At 61.4% G+C, this 13,356-nt stretch overlaps 1 protein-coding gene across 10 annotated transcripts in view; it reads left to right on the top strand.

Annotated features, from left to right (window-relative positions):
* The window catches only part of LOXL3 (lysyl oxidase like 3), a 17,034-nt gene extending 3,678 nt beyond the window's left edge, over positions 1–13,356 (top strand). For 3 of the 10 annotated variants that reach the window (XM_086890050.1, XM_086890054.1, XM_086890059.1), the window contains exons 2-14: positions 2,890–3,211; positions 3,569–3,732; positions 4,104–4,315; positions 7,462–7,687; positions 7,904–8,084; positions 8,368–8,522; positions 9,275–9,448; positions 10,005–10,167; positions 11,091–11,334; positions 11,833–11,948; positions 12,054–12,190; positions 12,547–12,658; positions 12,835–13,356. In XM_086890050.1, the coding sequence (XP_086746176.1) occupies positions 2,890–3,211; positions 3,569–3,732; positions 4,104–4,315; positions 7,462–7,687; positions 7,904–8,084; positions 8,368–8,522; positions 9,275–9,448; positions 10,005–10,167; positions 11,091–11,334; positions 11,833–11,948; positions 12,054–12,190; positions 12,547–12,658; positions 12,835–12,908 (2,280 nt within the window). In that variant the 3' untranslated portion in view covers positions 12,909–13,356. Of the gene's footprint in view, positions 1–2,889; positions 3,212–3,568; positions 3,733–4,103; positions 4,316–7,461; positions 7,688–7,903; positions 8,085–8,367; positions 8,523–9,274; positions 9,449–9,594; positions 9,751–10,004; positions 10,168–11,090; positions 11,335–11,832; positions 11,949–12,053; positions 12,191–12,546; positions 12,659–12,834 lie in introns of all 10 variants that reach the window. The other 7 variants (XM_086890051.1, XM_086890056.1, XM_086890055.1 and 4 more) reach the window with 3 other exon arrangements.

Below are 13,356 nucleotides of genomic sequence, written 5' to 3'. Positions count from 1 at the left end.
GCCCGGGACACGGACACGGAGCGTGTTCCGAGAGGGAGGTGGTACAGGAATGGGGAAGGAGCCGTGCTGTGCTGCAGGGAGCTCACATGGCAGCTGTCCTGGGCTGGGCATGGAAAAGGCTTTGGCCCCACACAGCTCAGCTGGGAATGTCACTGGGAAACTCTGAGGTGAGTGGCAGAGCTGAGGTGCCAGGGTGGAGGAAGCACAGTGGGGATGAGAGGTGCTGGAGCAGAGCTGAAGCAAGACCCAGGAGCAGGGATTACAGACCCTGGAGGTCACACTGCTGAGGCTCAGGGGGGGAATCAATAATTTACAAAGGCCAGCACTTTCCAGGTGCCACATTCTGGTCTGTGGTCCTCTGTGATTTGTTTCTCAATGCACGGATTTAAATTTTCCTTGTAGCCAAGGATGTAGGCTGCATGATGCTGATTTACCAGGCAGTCCCTATTCCCATCTCTGCTTCTCCCCATTTCTGTCTCTGCAGCCTGTACCAGGAAGGTACAGGCTTCCTCCTCCTGGCACAGTTTTGCTTTGAAAAGCATGTGATGCTCACCAGAAAGCCCACAGAGTGGTGACTTCCCCACATTTTAGTTCCAGCAGGTGACCAGTTTTAATCCACTTAGGAGAAGGTGCACTGATTTTGTTGAGTGCTAATTATTCATTAAAAGGTGGTGCAAGATGAATCGAATGCCTTCCAGTCTCAGCCTGTTACATCAACACAGTTACTCCAATTAACGGGACCTGTGATCTCATAAAAGGCCATTCCCACTTCCTGACACGGGCTATTTCTGCTGGACCATGGGGATTGGCATTAATTGTGCTGCTGTCCTTTAGGGTTGTACTGACCCCATTGTAAAACTGCCCAGTTCCACAGCAGAGCATCCTGCTCGCTCAGGAGTGCTGGGGAAGCTCCAATCCTTGTGCACTCCAGCTTTCCCTAAGGAAAGATGTGTTACAGTCAGCACATTTGTGTGTCAGGACAGCTCTAAGGGTCCACAGCCCTTCCTCTGGGCAGGGAGATGTCCCCTCGGTGACCCAGGGGTGGAATAAAAAGTTTGTTACTGCTGTGAGATGATGCAAACTCATCCCTTACCGCTCCCCAGGCTCTGTGGAGACGGGGATGGAGAATTCACATTCCAAGCCCAGAGATCCCCTTTCCTAAGCCACTGGCAGGGCTGGGGTGGCCCTTCACACTCTCCCTCCCTTCCTGCTGGCTGGGTAAAAGGTTCAGCAGAGCGTTTCCCCGCTGTCTGCCCACAAACACGTGTCCTGCTGAGCTCTGCTGGTCTCACAGTGCCAGAGCAGGCAGCTGGGGCACCAGGAGCCCAGGGCTGGCTCCCACCAACCCCAGGGCTCCCAGCTGCCTGGGCCATGTCCCCACCAGCTCTGTGGTGCCCCAGTTGTGATAGAGGACAGAGCCAGACCCACACTGATGTGGTTGCTCTGAGGGAGGTGATGTGCTTCATAGAATTCTAGGGTTGGAAAAGATCTCCAGGGTCATGGAGTCCAACCTGTGACCAATCCCTGCCTTGTCAGCCAGACCAGAGTACTGAGTGCCACATCCTGTCGTTCCCCACTCTGTGTCTGGTGTAGAGCTGGACCAGCAGTGCTGGTCCTTGTTACTCCTCTATTCCTGAGCATCTTTGCAGGCACCAGGCTCATCCCGAGGCTCTCACTGCTCCTGGTGGCACCTCCAATGTGACCTGTGCCCAAAGGGGCAGGCAGGGAGTAGGGCTGGGCCCTATGGAGGCTCCTGTTTGTGCCATGGGTGTGGAAAAGGGGCTGGCACTGGGCACCATCCCGTTCATCCTTGCCTCAGCTCAGGAGGCATTCTCAAGAGGCTGGCGTGTGGGCCAGGTCCTCATCATCTGGAAAAGTGAACCAAGCAGGAATGAGGCTGATTCCTCTGTGAAAGCCCTGCCCTGGAGGCTGGTGGGGAGGTGGAGCATCCATGCCAGCCCCTAGCTCTGTGTGGGGTTTGAATTTGTTTCCCTTTCTCTGTGACGCTGCAGCTAAATACGGGAATTTTAAATCACCCCAGGAAAGCCAAAACTTGTTCTTTTTAATGTTTTCTAATGGCAAGCACGGTCTGTGTGAGTGCAGCAGGCAGGAACTGTGCTCAGAGTGGGGATTTGGAGACAGAGACATCCTGCTGGGGGGCTGCCCTGGGGGTGTTTTGGGGGAATGCTTTCCCACCGTGGAAGGGACTGGAAGGGATGGTGGCACGGGATGACAGTGGACAGGGAGGTGGGCAGGTGGCCGTGCTGGTGGTCGTGGGTGAGCATCAATCAGAGCTTGTCAGCACCACCCGTGCAGAAATGCTGCTCCTGAGCTACAGGATCCATGGGAACAGCGCGCTGGGAAGGGAGGGCGGCTCACAGAGAAGGGTTTTCACTATTGTTTGCCGTGGGACTGGTGCAGGAATACCACATCTCCCTCAGGTATTCAGGGAGCCACAAATATTGTCGGAGGAATGGAGGAACGCGGCACAGAGGAATGTGAACGCTCCGGCTGCCTCGCTCGTCACGGAGGGCAGGAGCGTGGGCTGGAATCCCCTCAGCCAGCAGCCATTCCCTGCTCCCTCTGGATGAGCTCCTGGCCCATCCAGCTGGGCTTTCCCTGTGCCCTGAGCCTGTTCCAGCTCTCTCAGCTCTGGCAGATCATCCTTCAGATATGTCCGGACAGCGCCGTGGGGGCTGAGCAGGGGCTGTTGTCAGAGGGGGACAGGGGACAGGGCACAGTCCCAGGGGTGCAGAGCCAGTGCAGGGGTTCTGTGTCAGGGGCACTCTGGCCAGGACAAGGCACGTGGCTGTGCTGGTGCCGGGCAGGGGGGCTGGATGGGGATGCTGTGTTCAATTTTGGTCCAATTTTGCCTGTCTGCCCCTGCAGGGCCACGCTGCCATGGGAGGCTGCAGCACATGGGCATGGCCAGAGCTGCTGGTGCTGCTGGGCAGCGCCTGGCTGTGGGTGGGCAGTGCCCAGCCCACCCCCCCGGGCCCCACACACGGCCCCGGGCCCCAGCTGAGGTTCCGCCTGGCCGGTTACCCCCGCAAGCACAACGAGGGCCGCGTTGAGGTCTTCTACAACGATGAGTGGGGAACCATCTGCGACGACGACTTCACGCTGGGCAACGCGCACGTGCTGTGCCGGCACCTGGGCTTCGTGGCTGCCACCGGTTGGGCACACAGCGCCAAGTACGGCAAAGGAGTCGGTAAGAGAGGGGTGGTGGGCACAGCATCCCCCCGGGGCAGAGTGGGTGCCCCAAGAGGTCTGCATGGGGCGGGTTCTGTGTTTGGAGAGTGGCTGGCAGGGGTTGTGTGATCGTGTGTGCACATGTGGGACGTGTTTCTGTCTGTCAGAGCAGCCCCTTGGGGAGGTGGGGACTCCCCATCTGCAGACACACACACACTGCCTGCCTCCAGAGCTTTACTCTTGGCATTTCACCAGCCTCAGCTTTGTGCAGCAGCTCCTGCTGTGACCTGTGTGGTCCCTGGCCGTGCTCTCTGGGCACCTTCCCTGTTCCCAGGGGATGCTTGGCTCCCCCTCACCCCTAGGCCGTGTCTGGCAGGGCGGATCTGGCTGGACAATGTCAACTGTGCCGGAAGCGAGAAGAGCATCGGGGACTGCAAACACCGGGGCTGGGGGAACAGCGACTGCAGCCACGAGGAAGATGCAGGTGTTGTCTGCAAGGATGAACGCATTCCAGGCTTCAAGGACTCCAACGTCATCGAGGTGAGGAAGCTGCTGGCCAGAGTGGGCAGCTGGTGATGTCCAGGATGCCACAGAGCACCCTGGGTGTGGGGCAGTCTGAGAACTCTCCCTGGGGGTGAAGGAAAGCAGCACTGGCTTTCCTGGTTGTGCTCCCCGGAGATGCACCTGAGGACACAAGGGGACAAGAGTTCTGAGTTCTCTGGATGAGGTTCAAGCCTTGACTGCCCAGGGCCCTCAGATGTGGTCAGCAGGAATGCAGGACCAGCTGTCCCTGTGCCACACCTGTGACTGGGGACCCCTCTCCTGCATCCCAGGAGATTCCTTGGGAGTGGGCCGGCAGGAGGAGGGGGAATGGGATGGGATGTGAGCTGGGGCTGATCTGATCCCCACAGACCGAGCAGAGCCACGTGGAGGAGGTCCGGCTGCGGCCGGTGGTGTCCGGGGGGCGGCGGCAGCTGCCGGTGACAGAGGGCATCGTGGAGGTGCGCTACAAGGACAGCTGGGCACAGATCTGCGACCAGGGCTGGGACAGCCACAACAGCCGTGTCATCTGTGGCATGATGGGCTTCCCGGCAGAGAAGAAAGTCAACAGGAACTTCTACAAGTGAGTGAGGCCAGCAGGGAGCCCACAGGGGTGGGGTGTCCAAGCAGTGCCCGGGGCACAGGGCTGGGGATGGTGCCAGGGGCGTGGGGGGACAGCAGGGACTGTGCTGTTGGGAGTTGTGGCTCCTAAAATCCCTCCCACCCTGCTGCTCACCAGTCCGAGCCCCAGCTGGCCATCTGGACACTTGCTAACCAAGCTGGGGGGACATGGGGTGTATGGGGGGCCCCGTACCACACGCACTACAGCAAAGACCACTACAAGGGGAGCACTTTTGCTCCCTGGCAGTGGTGTCCCCATCCCAAGGGAAGGTTTGCAGCCATCAGGGGATGCTCCAGCCACACAAGGCTGCAGTGAGGGGCACGGCCATGCCATGCCTGGCACTGTGTGTGCCCTGAGCAGGCAGCTCCGGTGTTGCTCCACAGGCGGCTGAAGCGAGCAGCCAGGATGAAGGGCCGCAGCCCGAGGCTGGGCAGCAGGTAAGGGGCCAGGGTGCCCCATCTGCTGAGCTGTGGCAGAGCTGGGCTGTCTGGCCCCACCAGTCTCCACCGTCAGAATGGATCCAGGCACAAATGGATCCGGATGGAGCAGACTGAAGGCTTGGGCTGTGCTGGCCCAGTAGGACAAAGCCCACCCCAGGGGACCTGCCTGTGCGTGCTGGGGTCCCCCATTCCCCATGAGAGACCATTTCTCTCCCAGGCTGGTCATGCTCCAGGCAGAGCAGCCCTGTCCTGCCAGGCAGGAGTCCTGGCACCCTGGGAAGGGAGCAGGAGGCCTCGGAGCAGAGCCGTCTCTCCTGGAGGATGGGGAGGAAGGGCTATGGAAATGGGCTGCTTTCTGCAGAAAGCAGCAGTGGGGACTCTGGAAAGGCTGTGCACCCCTCCATTCCCTGCAGGATTGTCTGGTGTGGGCATCAGAGCCCGTGCTCAGCAGTGCTGATGGGCACAGTGGGGCAGGTCCTGCCCTGAGTGCCACATCTGCTTGGGGTCTCTTGCACCCTCTGCCCACTCCCTCTTGCTGCCTTTCTGCCAGGCTCAGGGGATGCTCTGGCTGCCTTCTCCCTCCATCCCTGAATCCTGCTGCTGGATTTGTTGGTGGATACACTGAGCTAGAACCCATACTCTCTCACCTTTTTCCTGAGCCTGCTGTCACAATGCTCTGCCCCCAGCAAGGGGCCTTGCCCCAGTCCCACCACCTTCCCTGATGCTGAATGTGCCCTACACCCACTGTGAGCTCTTCATTGTGACACTCCCAGGTCTGTCCCCAGCAGCCATCCTTGCCAGCTCCTGCAGCTGCTGATGGGAATTCAGGCAGGGTCATCCCATGGGTTTTTTCAACCCACACTTAAAGGTCTTGTTTGCTCCAGTTTGCTGTTTCCTGGCTGTTTTGGTGCTGACTGCCCCTTTCCCAGAGAGCAGGTCCTTCCCCTGAAGGAAGGAAATGTTTTGTGTCTCCATGAAGCTTCAGTCCTGTCCCTCTGCTCCGAGCAGGAACTGGCTCCTGAGACCCACACTGTTTTGTAGGGGCTGATCAGTTTGGGGCTGCACAGCCACAGTCATATGAAGGCACAGGCTAATGCAGGCTGGAAGGGACTTCTGAAAATCCTGGTCCAACTCCCTTGTGTGGAGCAGAGCCAGCTGTGGGCTAAACCCAGGACTTCCTCCAGCTGGCTTTTAAAACCTTCCAAGGATGGAAATTCTGCAGTCCTGTGGTCTCTGCTCCAGTATGGAACAGACCTCATGGGCAAAAGGTTTTCCTTACCCTGAGCCTGAACCTTTTGTTGTCAGTCACGCTTCTTTTCTCTTGTGCTCTTCCCTCCCTGCTGGAAGAGCCAGGATCCTCACAGCTCCCACCTCAGCCGTGGCAGGAACAGTCTCACACCCCCCATCTCCTCTTGCTGCTCCCCCTGGGGCTCGCACCACATACATGACATCTTGTCCTGGGGACCCAGATCCCGCTGCAGGATCCAGATGTGTTTTCCTGAGTGTGAATGGGCACTGGTGCCCTCTGGCTGTCTGAATCCCAGCCCCAGCTGTGTCCTGGGGCTCGCTGGGCTGTGCAGGCTGACACCAACCTGTGCTGGCATGCAGGGACAGTGGCCAGGCTTGGTTCTGCCCGGTTCCTGGGGCTCTCAGTCCCCTGCCCTCCTCTGAGCCACTCTGCCCTTCACTCCTTGTGAGCTCTGGGGTTTTGGCTCTGCTCTGCATCTTCATCCCTGAGGGAAGCAAAGTATTTGAGGATGTTGGGATTGCAGCTACACCTTGTGTGTGCTGAGCCCAAGGCAGTTTCCCCTCATGGCTCAGCCTGTGCCAGGACTGCTTCCCTCACTGGCAGCAGGTCCTTGCCAGCCTGCAGCAAGTCCCACCGTGTCCCATGGCCCCAGGGCAAGCACCCTGGGGCTGTCTGTGCTGCTTGCTTGGTGCTGCTTGCCCAGTGTCCTGCACCTTGGGGACACGGCACAGTGGTGGCGTGGATGAGGACACAGACACACCTCACCCACACCTGACTGATCAAATGGTGGCTGCTGGTGTTTGATCTTCCACTGTGTGACAAGGCAGAGCAGGATGTGCCTGCATCCAGCAGTTTCCTGGTGGGATGCATGCAGGAAACTGCATCACTGCTGCAGAGTGTGGCTGTGTCACACTGCCAGCAGCAGATGATGCTGTTGCACCCCTGTGTGACACAAAGGGGATGCACATGAGTCTTCCTGGGGGCCAAGGTGCCCAGTTCAGCCTCCAGTGAAGGCAGGGCAGGCTGTGCTCGCTGTGTCACTGCTGTGGGCACAGGTGACAGCCTGAGGCCCCGGGCTTGGTGATGGTTGTTTTCTATTTTCCAGGCTGGCCTCCAAATCTCAGCCTAAACAAAAGCGCAGGGAGGACATAGGGCCCAAGAAGAGGTAAATGGCTCCAGTGGAGAGCCAGAGACAGGAGCCTCGTGCAGTCCCACCAGAGCTGTGCGTGTCCCCACGTGCTGCTGGGGGTGTGGGACAGGCAGTTGGCAAGGGGTGGGTGCCTGGCAGCACCGTGTGTCACCCTGGGGACAGGGCAAAGGGCACAACCAGCACATGCAGCTGCAGGCAGGGTGGCTGGTGACACCTCCACTGCCACTGGCCACACTGGCCATGGCTCAGGGCTCCTCTCCCTTCACAGGCTCTTCACAGAGCGGCAGCAGCTCAACTACCGCCTGCACTCGGTGTCCTGCACGGGGACAGAGGTGCACCTGTCCATGTGCTCCTTCGAGTTCTACCGGGGGAACTCCTCAGCAGCCTGCAGGGCCGGCATGCCTGCCGTGGTCAGCTGCGTGCCCGGGCCCCTCTTCGCCACTGGCAATGCCCACAAGAAGAAGCAGCGCCAGCAGCAGCAGCAGCAGGGCCAGGTGAGCCCTGCAGGGAATGGGAAGAGTCCTGTGGTGGCCCACAGCTGGCCAGTGCCCCACGCTGGCTCTGTCCCCTGGGCTCTGCAGGTGTGTGGGTTGCTGGGTGAGCAGAGCAGGAGGTGGGGAGGGTGTGCTGTCCCTGCACACCCCAGGAGTCGTGGCCAGCACTGCGTTGTGCCATTCCACACTGTCCCACACCTGTCCCTGCTCCCACAGCCCCGGATCCGGCTGAAGGGCGGTGCGAGGATCGGTGAGGGCCGTGTTGAGGTGCTCAAGAGCAGCGAGTGGGGCACGATCTGCGACGACCGCTGGAACCTGCAGTCGGCCAGCGTCGTGTGCCGCGAGCTGGGCTTCGGCAGCGCCAAGGAGGCTCTCACCGGGGCACGCATGGGGCAAGGTGAGGCTGCTGGGGCAGGGGGGCCAGGCATCCCCTTCTGTGGATGAGGCACTCATCCAGGCTTTGCTTAGCTGGGGTGTTCTGTGGGCACTGGGCTGCTGGATGCACATGGAGCATCCCAATGGGACCACGGCCACTCAACCATACTGCCCCAGGCAGCAGCTGTGGAGGCTGGAGTGTCCAATTCCCTCAGACCTGCCAAAAAGAGAGGGTAGCCTTGGGGACAAGGTGGCCTTGAGCATCCCTGTGTCACAGGGCCCTGATTTCTGCTGTTCTCCGGCAGGGACGGGCCCCATCCACCTGAACGAGGTGCAGTGCCGGGGCACCGAGAAGTCCCTGTGGAACTGCCCCTTCAGGAACATCACACAGGAGGACTGCAAGCACACGGAGGATGCGGCTGTTCGCTGCAACATCCCCTACATGGGCTACGAGAACCTGGTGGGCACCACAGGGGGCTGCTGGCTCCATGGGGCTCCCAGTGAGGCCTCAGAGTGGGGTGCTGGAAAAGGTCACAGGATCTGTGGGACCTTCATCTCTCCTCCTCTGCACCCCACACATGTCCCCCTGTTCTGGGACAAGGGCTGCCCTGGGAGCTCAGGGGTTTTGTGGGTGGGAGTCCCTGTGAGGAGGGGGCAGAGGGGAGGCTGTGGGGGCTCTGGGTGCTCTGTGGGTGCTGCTCAGTGAGGGGAGGTGTGGGGCAGCTGCTCCCTGCTGCTTTTCCTGCTGCCAGCCTGTGCCCACAGCCTGTGCCCACTCCCCAGCAGAAACACCAGAAAAAAAAATCACTGTGGGCCAACCAAGAGAGATTTTTTTTACCTGTGATGAAACAAGCAAATGGAGCCCCTTGTTCCTGTTTGCCCTGGCCTATCGTTTCATCCACTTTGAGCTTTTTAAGTGATCTTTAACTCCCTCACACCTGTCATTTCTGAAATGATGCCATTTCAAAATGAACTGTTTTCCCTGCGCTGGTGAGACAATTCCCAAACTCACAAGCGATTTCTTATCCCCAAATCCACCAGTTTTGGCAAGTTCCCTACCAGCTAAAGCTGTGCTTGACACTGCTCCGTTCCTGGCTTTCCCATCCCCCTGTGCAGGCAGAGCTGTGCTGGGACAGGGGCTGGGGACAGCCCTGCGGTCCAGGGGAGCATCACCTGTGATGGTGATGATGCTGCCACTGCCTTTCTCTGCAGATTCGGCTGAGCGGGGGCCGGAGCCGCTTCGAGGGGCGGGTCGAGGTGGCGGTGGGGGCTGGCGACGGGGACCAGCCCCGCTGGGGTCTGGTCTGCGGCGAAGGCTGGGGTACGCTCGAGGCGATGGTGGCCTGTCGCCAGCTGGGTCTGGGATTCGCTAACCACGGCTTACAAGTAGGTGCCAGCACCAGCTTGGCCAGGGCAGCAGCAACCACCACCACTGCTCACGGGGCTGGGGACAGGGATGGATGGGGATGGGGACAGGGGAGGAGGTGGCACAGCTTGGGGTGCCCGCTCACGGCCCCAGGGCTTCCCCGCAGATCCGCCTGGCCGGCGGGAGGACGGAGTTTGAGGGCCGCGTGGAGGTGAAACGAGGCAGTAAGTGGGGCACGGTCTGCAGCGATGGCTGGACCACCAAGGAGGCCATGGTGGCCTGTCGTCAGCTCGGCCTGGGCTACTCCCTGCACGCGGTGACGGTAGGTGCCAGCGGGGAGGGCCCCGGTGACGCCCTGGCGAGCGCAGGCACTGGCCGGCACTTCCCAAATGACCGTGGGGCTGCATGGGGACAGATGGGGACAGAGGGATATGGCTGCTCCATGTCACAGGATAGGACCCATGTGGGCAGCTAGGGGCAGCTGTGGTGGGGGGCTTGGCTGCAGCGTGGGTATAAGTGATGCTGGGCAATGCGGCCGCCAGCCCTGGCACCCACCCTGCCTCACCCCCTCCCCAGGAGACGTGGTACTGGGACGCCAGCAACGTGACAGAGATGGTCATGAGTGGGGTGAAGTGTGCTGGCCACGAGATGTCCCTGAGCCACTGCCAGCACCACGGAGCCAGCCTGAGCTGCAGGAACACGGGCACGCGCTTCGCTGCGGGCGTCATCTGCTCTGAGAGTGAGCGGCCATGGGGGCTGTGGGCAATGGGGGCTGCAGGGGGCCTGTCTGTGGGTGGGGGGTCTGCAGGGAGGGGGTCTGTGGGCAGTGGATCTGTGGGCAGTGGGTCTGCAGGCCATGGGTCTGTGGGCAGTGGGTCTGTGGGCAGCAGGGTCTGCAGGCCATGGGTCTGTGGGCAGTGGGCTCTGCAGGCTGTGGGTCTGTGGGCAGTGGGTCTGTGGGCAGTGGGTCTGTGGGCAGTGGGGTCTGCAGGCTGTGGGTCTGTGGGCAGTGGGGTCTGCAGGCTGTGGGTCTGTGGGCAGTGGGTCTGTGGGCAGTGGGGTCTGCAGGCCGTGGGTCTGTGGGCAGTGGGCTCTGCAGGCCGTGGGTCTGTGGGCAGTGGGTCTGTGGGCAGTGGGCTCTGCAGGCCGTGGGTCTGTGGGCAGTGGGTCTGTGGGCAGTGGGGTCTGCAGGCCGTGGGTCTGTGGGCAGTGGGTCTGTGGGCAGTGGGGTCTGTGGGCAGTGGGTCTGTGGGCAGTGGGGTCTGCAGGCCGTGGGTCTGTGGGCAGTGGGTCTGTGGGCAGTGGGTCTGTGGGCAGTGGGGTCTGCAGGCCGTGGGTCTGTGGGCAGTGGGTCTGTGGGCAGTGGGTCTGTGGGCAGTGGGGTCTGCAGGCCGTGGGTCTGTGGGCAGTGGGTCTGTGGGCAGTGGGGTCTGCAGGCCGTGGGTCTGTGGGCAGTGGGTCTGTGGGCAGTGGGCTCTGTAGACAGCAGTGCTGTGGGGCCAGGTGCTGTGGTCAGTGGGGTTTTACATGGAGGTCAGGGGTCAGCCAATGCCCAGCCAGTGGGGAGGGTACATGTCCAGCGCTGGGCACTGCTCCGTCCCCTCCACTCGCCCCATCCCTGCCGAGAGCAGGGCCTGTCCCTGAGCAGCCGCCTGTCCCCAGCCGCCTCCGACCTGCTGCTGCACGCACCACTGGTGCAGGAGACAGCGTACATCGAGGACCGGCCGCTGCACATGCTGTACTGTGCTGCCGAGGAAAACTGCCTGGCCAGCTCAGCCCGCCTGGCCAACTGGCCCTACGGACACCGCCGCCTGCTCCGCTTCTCCTCCCAGATCCACAACCGCGGCCGCGCCGACTTCCGCCCCAAGGCCGGCCGCCACTCCTGGGTCTGGCACGAGTGCCACCGGTGAGTGTGGGGCAGGGGACAGATGGGGCTGGGGGTCAGGGTGGGGAGAGGTTGGTGGTGCTGCAATGGGCTGGGTGAGGAGGGTGCTGGGCAGGGGTGGTGCTGAAACAGAGTGACACTGTGCAAGTATGACACTGAGTGAGGGTGACTCTGGGTGAGGGTGACACTGGATAGTCCCAATCTGCTGCCCAGGGTCCAATTTGGCCTGGTTTGGCTTAGGGCTGTTCCTGGATGAGCAGTGTGGGGGTTAGGATCTCCCGGAGAACAGGGACAGGGCTGCAGGCTGTGCTCTGCTGCTGAGCCCTCTGCTTTGCCTGGGACAGCTGGCTGGGGACAGCTGTGTCCCCTTCCAGGGCAAGGCACAGCTCTGCCCAACCTCACAGTGCTGCCACCTCAGAGGGGCTGTGGGGACGTTCCTGGTGGTGAGAGGCTGGGCAGGTGGCAGGGGGCTGATGCAGGGTAGGGCAGTCTGCAGCAGGTGGTGGCTCCCTCCCACAGGCACTACCACAGCATGGACATCTTCACCCACTACGACATCCTGACTCCCAACGGCACCAAGGTGGCCGAGGGACACAAGGCCAGCTTCTGCCTGGAGGACACCGAGTGCGAGGAAGGTGGGCAGCATGGGGCCCTGCAGCACCGTCCCTGCCTGTGTCTTCCCATCATGGGGCCAGGCTGAGGGCTCAGCAGGGACAAGCTGTGTCTCCTCCTGCCTGCAGATGTGGCCAAGAGGTACGAGTGTGCCAACTTTGGGGAGCAGGGCATCACTGTGGGCTGCTGGGACCTGTACCGGCACGACATCGACTGCCAGTGGATCGACATCACTGACGTCAAGCCAGGCAACTACATCCTGCAGGTGCTGCATCTGACCCACCCCGGCCCCTCCTGCCACCCTCCCAGCCTCTGTCCCTGCACCTCAGCCCTCCACACACTTCAGCCACCTATCCCTCTCTCCCACTGGAGCTCAGGGGTGCTGGTGCCTGTGCTGGCTGTGTCCTTGTGCCCACAGATGTGCAGGGCTTGCTCACACATGCCACGTGGGTTTTCCATCTCTGAGCAGCACTGCTCAGGGGCACACAGTGCACAGGAACAGCATCACCCCACCACATCAGCAGCCACTGTGTCCTTGGAGCTCTCCAGCACACCCACCACAGCTGGGGAGACACATCCTGTGGGCCTGGGGCAGGGGGTCTCATTGTCGGTGCCCCACAGGTCGTGATCAACCCCAACTTCGAGGTGGCAGAAAGTGACTTCACCAACAATGCCATGAAATGCAACTGCAAGTACGACGGGCACCGCATCTGGGTGCACAGCTGCCACATCGGTAATGGCCCGGGGCACGGCACAGGGTGAGGGTGGCGGGCAGTGACGGGGCTGCAGGAAGCCGTGAGGATGAGGATGGGCTGGGATTGTGGTGCTGAGGGCAGCTACAGTGGAAGGTGCTGGCAGGGCAGGGGATGCACTGCACCAGAGCTGATAGCCCCTGCCCTCTGTCTGCAGGAGATGCGCTCAGCGAGGAGGCCAACAAGCGGTTTGAGCAGTACCCAGGTCAGCTCAACAACCAGATTTCATAGGACCCCGGCCCTGGGGAGACAGGCATCTCCCTCCCTCACCCCATACGGGTGGGAGGAAGCCGCTGGGAGACCGGCAGGGAGGCCTGATGCCCAGTGCTGCTGCCACTGTGTCCTGCCGGGGACTGCCCAGGACTCACCACCGGCTGCCCTTCCCCACCTCGGGGGGGCTGGTGCTGGAGGCACCAACACCTGCACCTCCCAGCCTGGGGCTGCCACCCCAACCACTGGCCAGAAGACCGTGCCCACATCCCCTGGGCTGCGGCACACGGGTACGGTCCGGGAGGTGCTGCACCCCAACTCCCACAACCCACACAGGGCCCCAGGAGCCCCTGGTCCCCCGGGGATGGTGCAGGTGTCTCTGCCCACAGCGCTGCCCAGGGGTAGCTTCTACCCCACCTCTCAGTTGTAATTTTATTTCCTCTATAAAGTTGTAAGTTCTATTTCCCAA

Source organism: Cyanistes caeruleus, chromosome 5 (genome assembly GCF_971803275.1).
Source record: "Cyanistes caeruleus chromosome 5, bCyaCae1.hap1.1, whole genome shotgun sequence".
NCBI classification, from domain to species: domain Eukaryota; kingdom Metazoa; phylum Chordata; class Aves; order Passeriformes; family Paridae; genus Cyanistes; species Cyanistes caeruleus.
The sequence above is the reverse complement of the archived record's forward strand: the minus strand, read 5'-3'. Positions and strand labels throughout refer to the sequence as shown.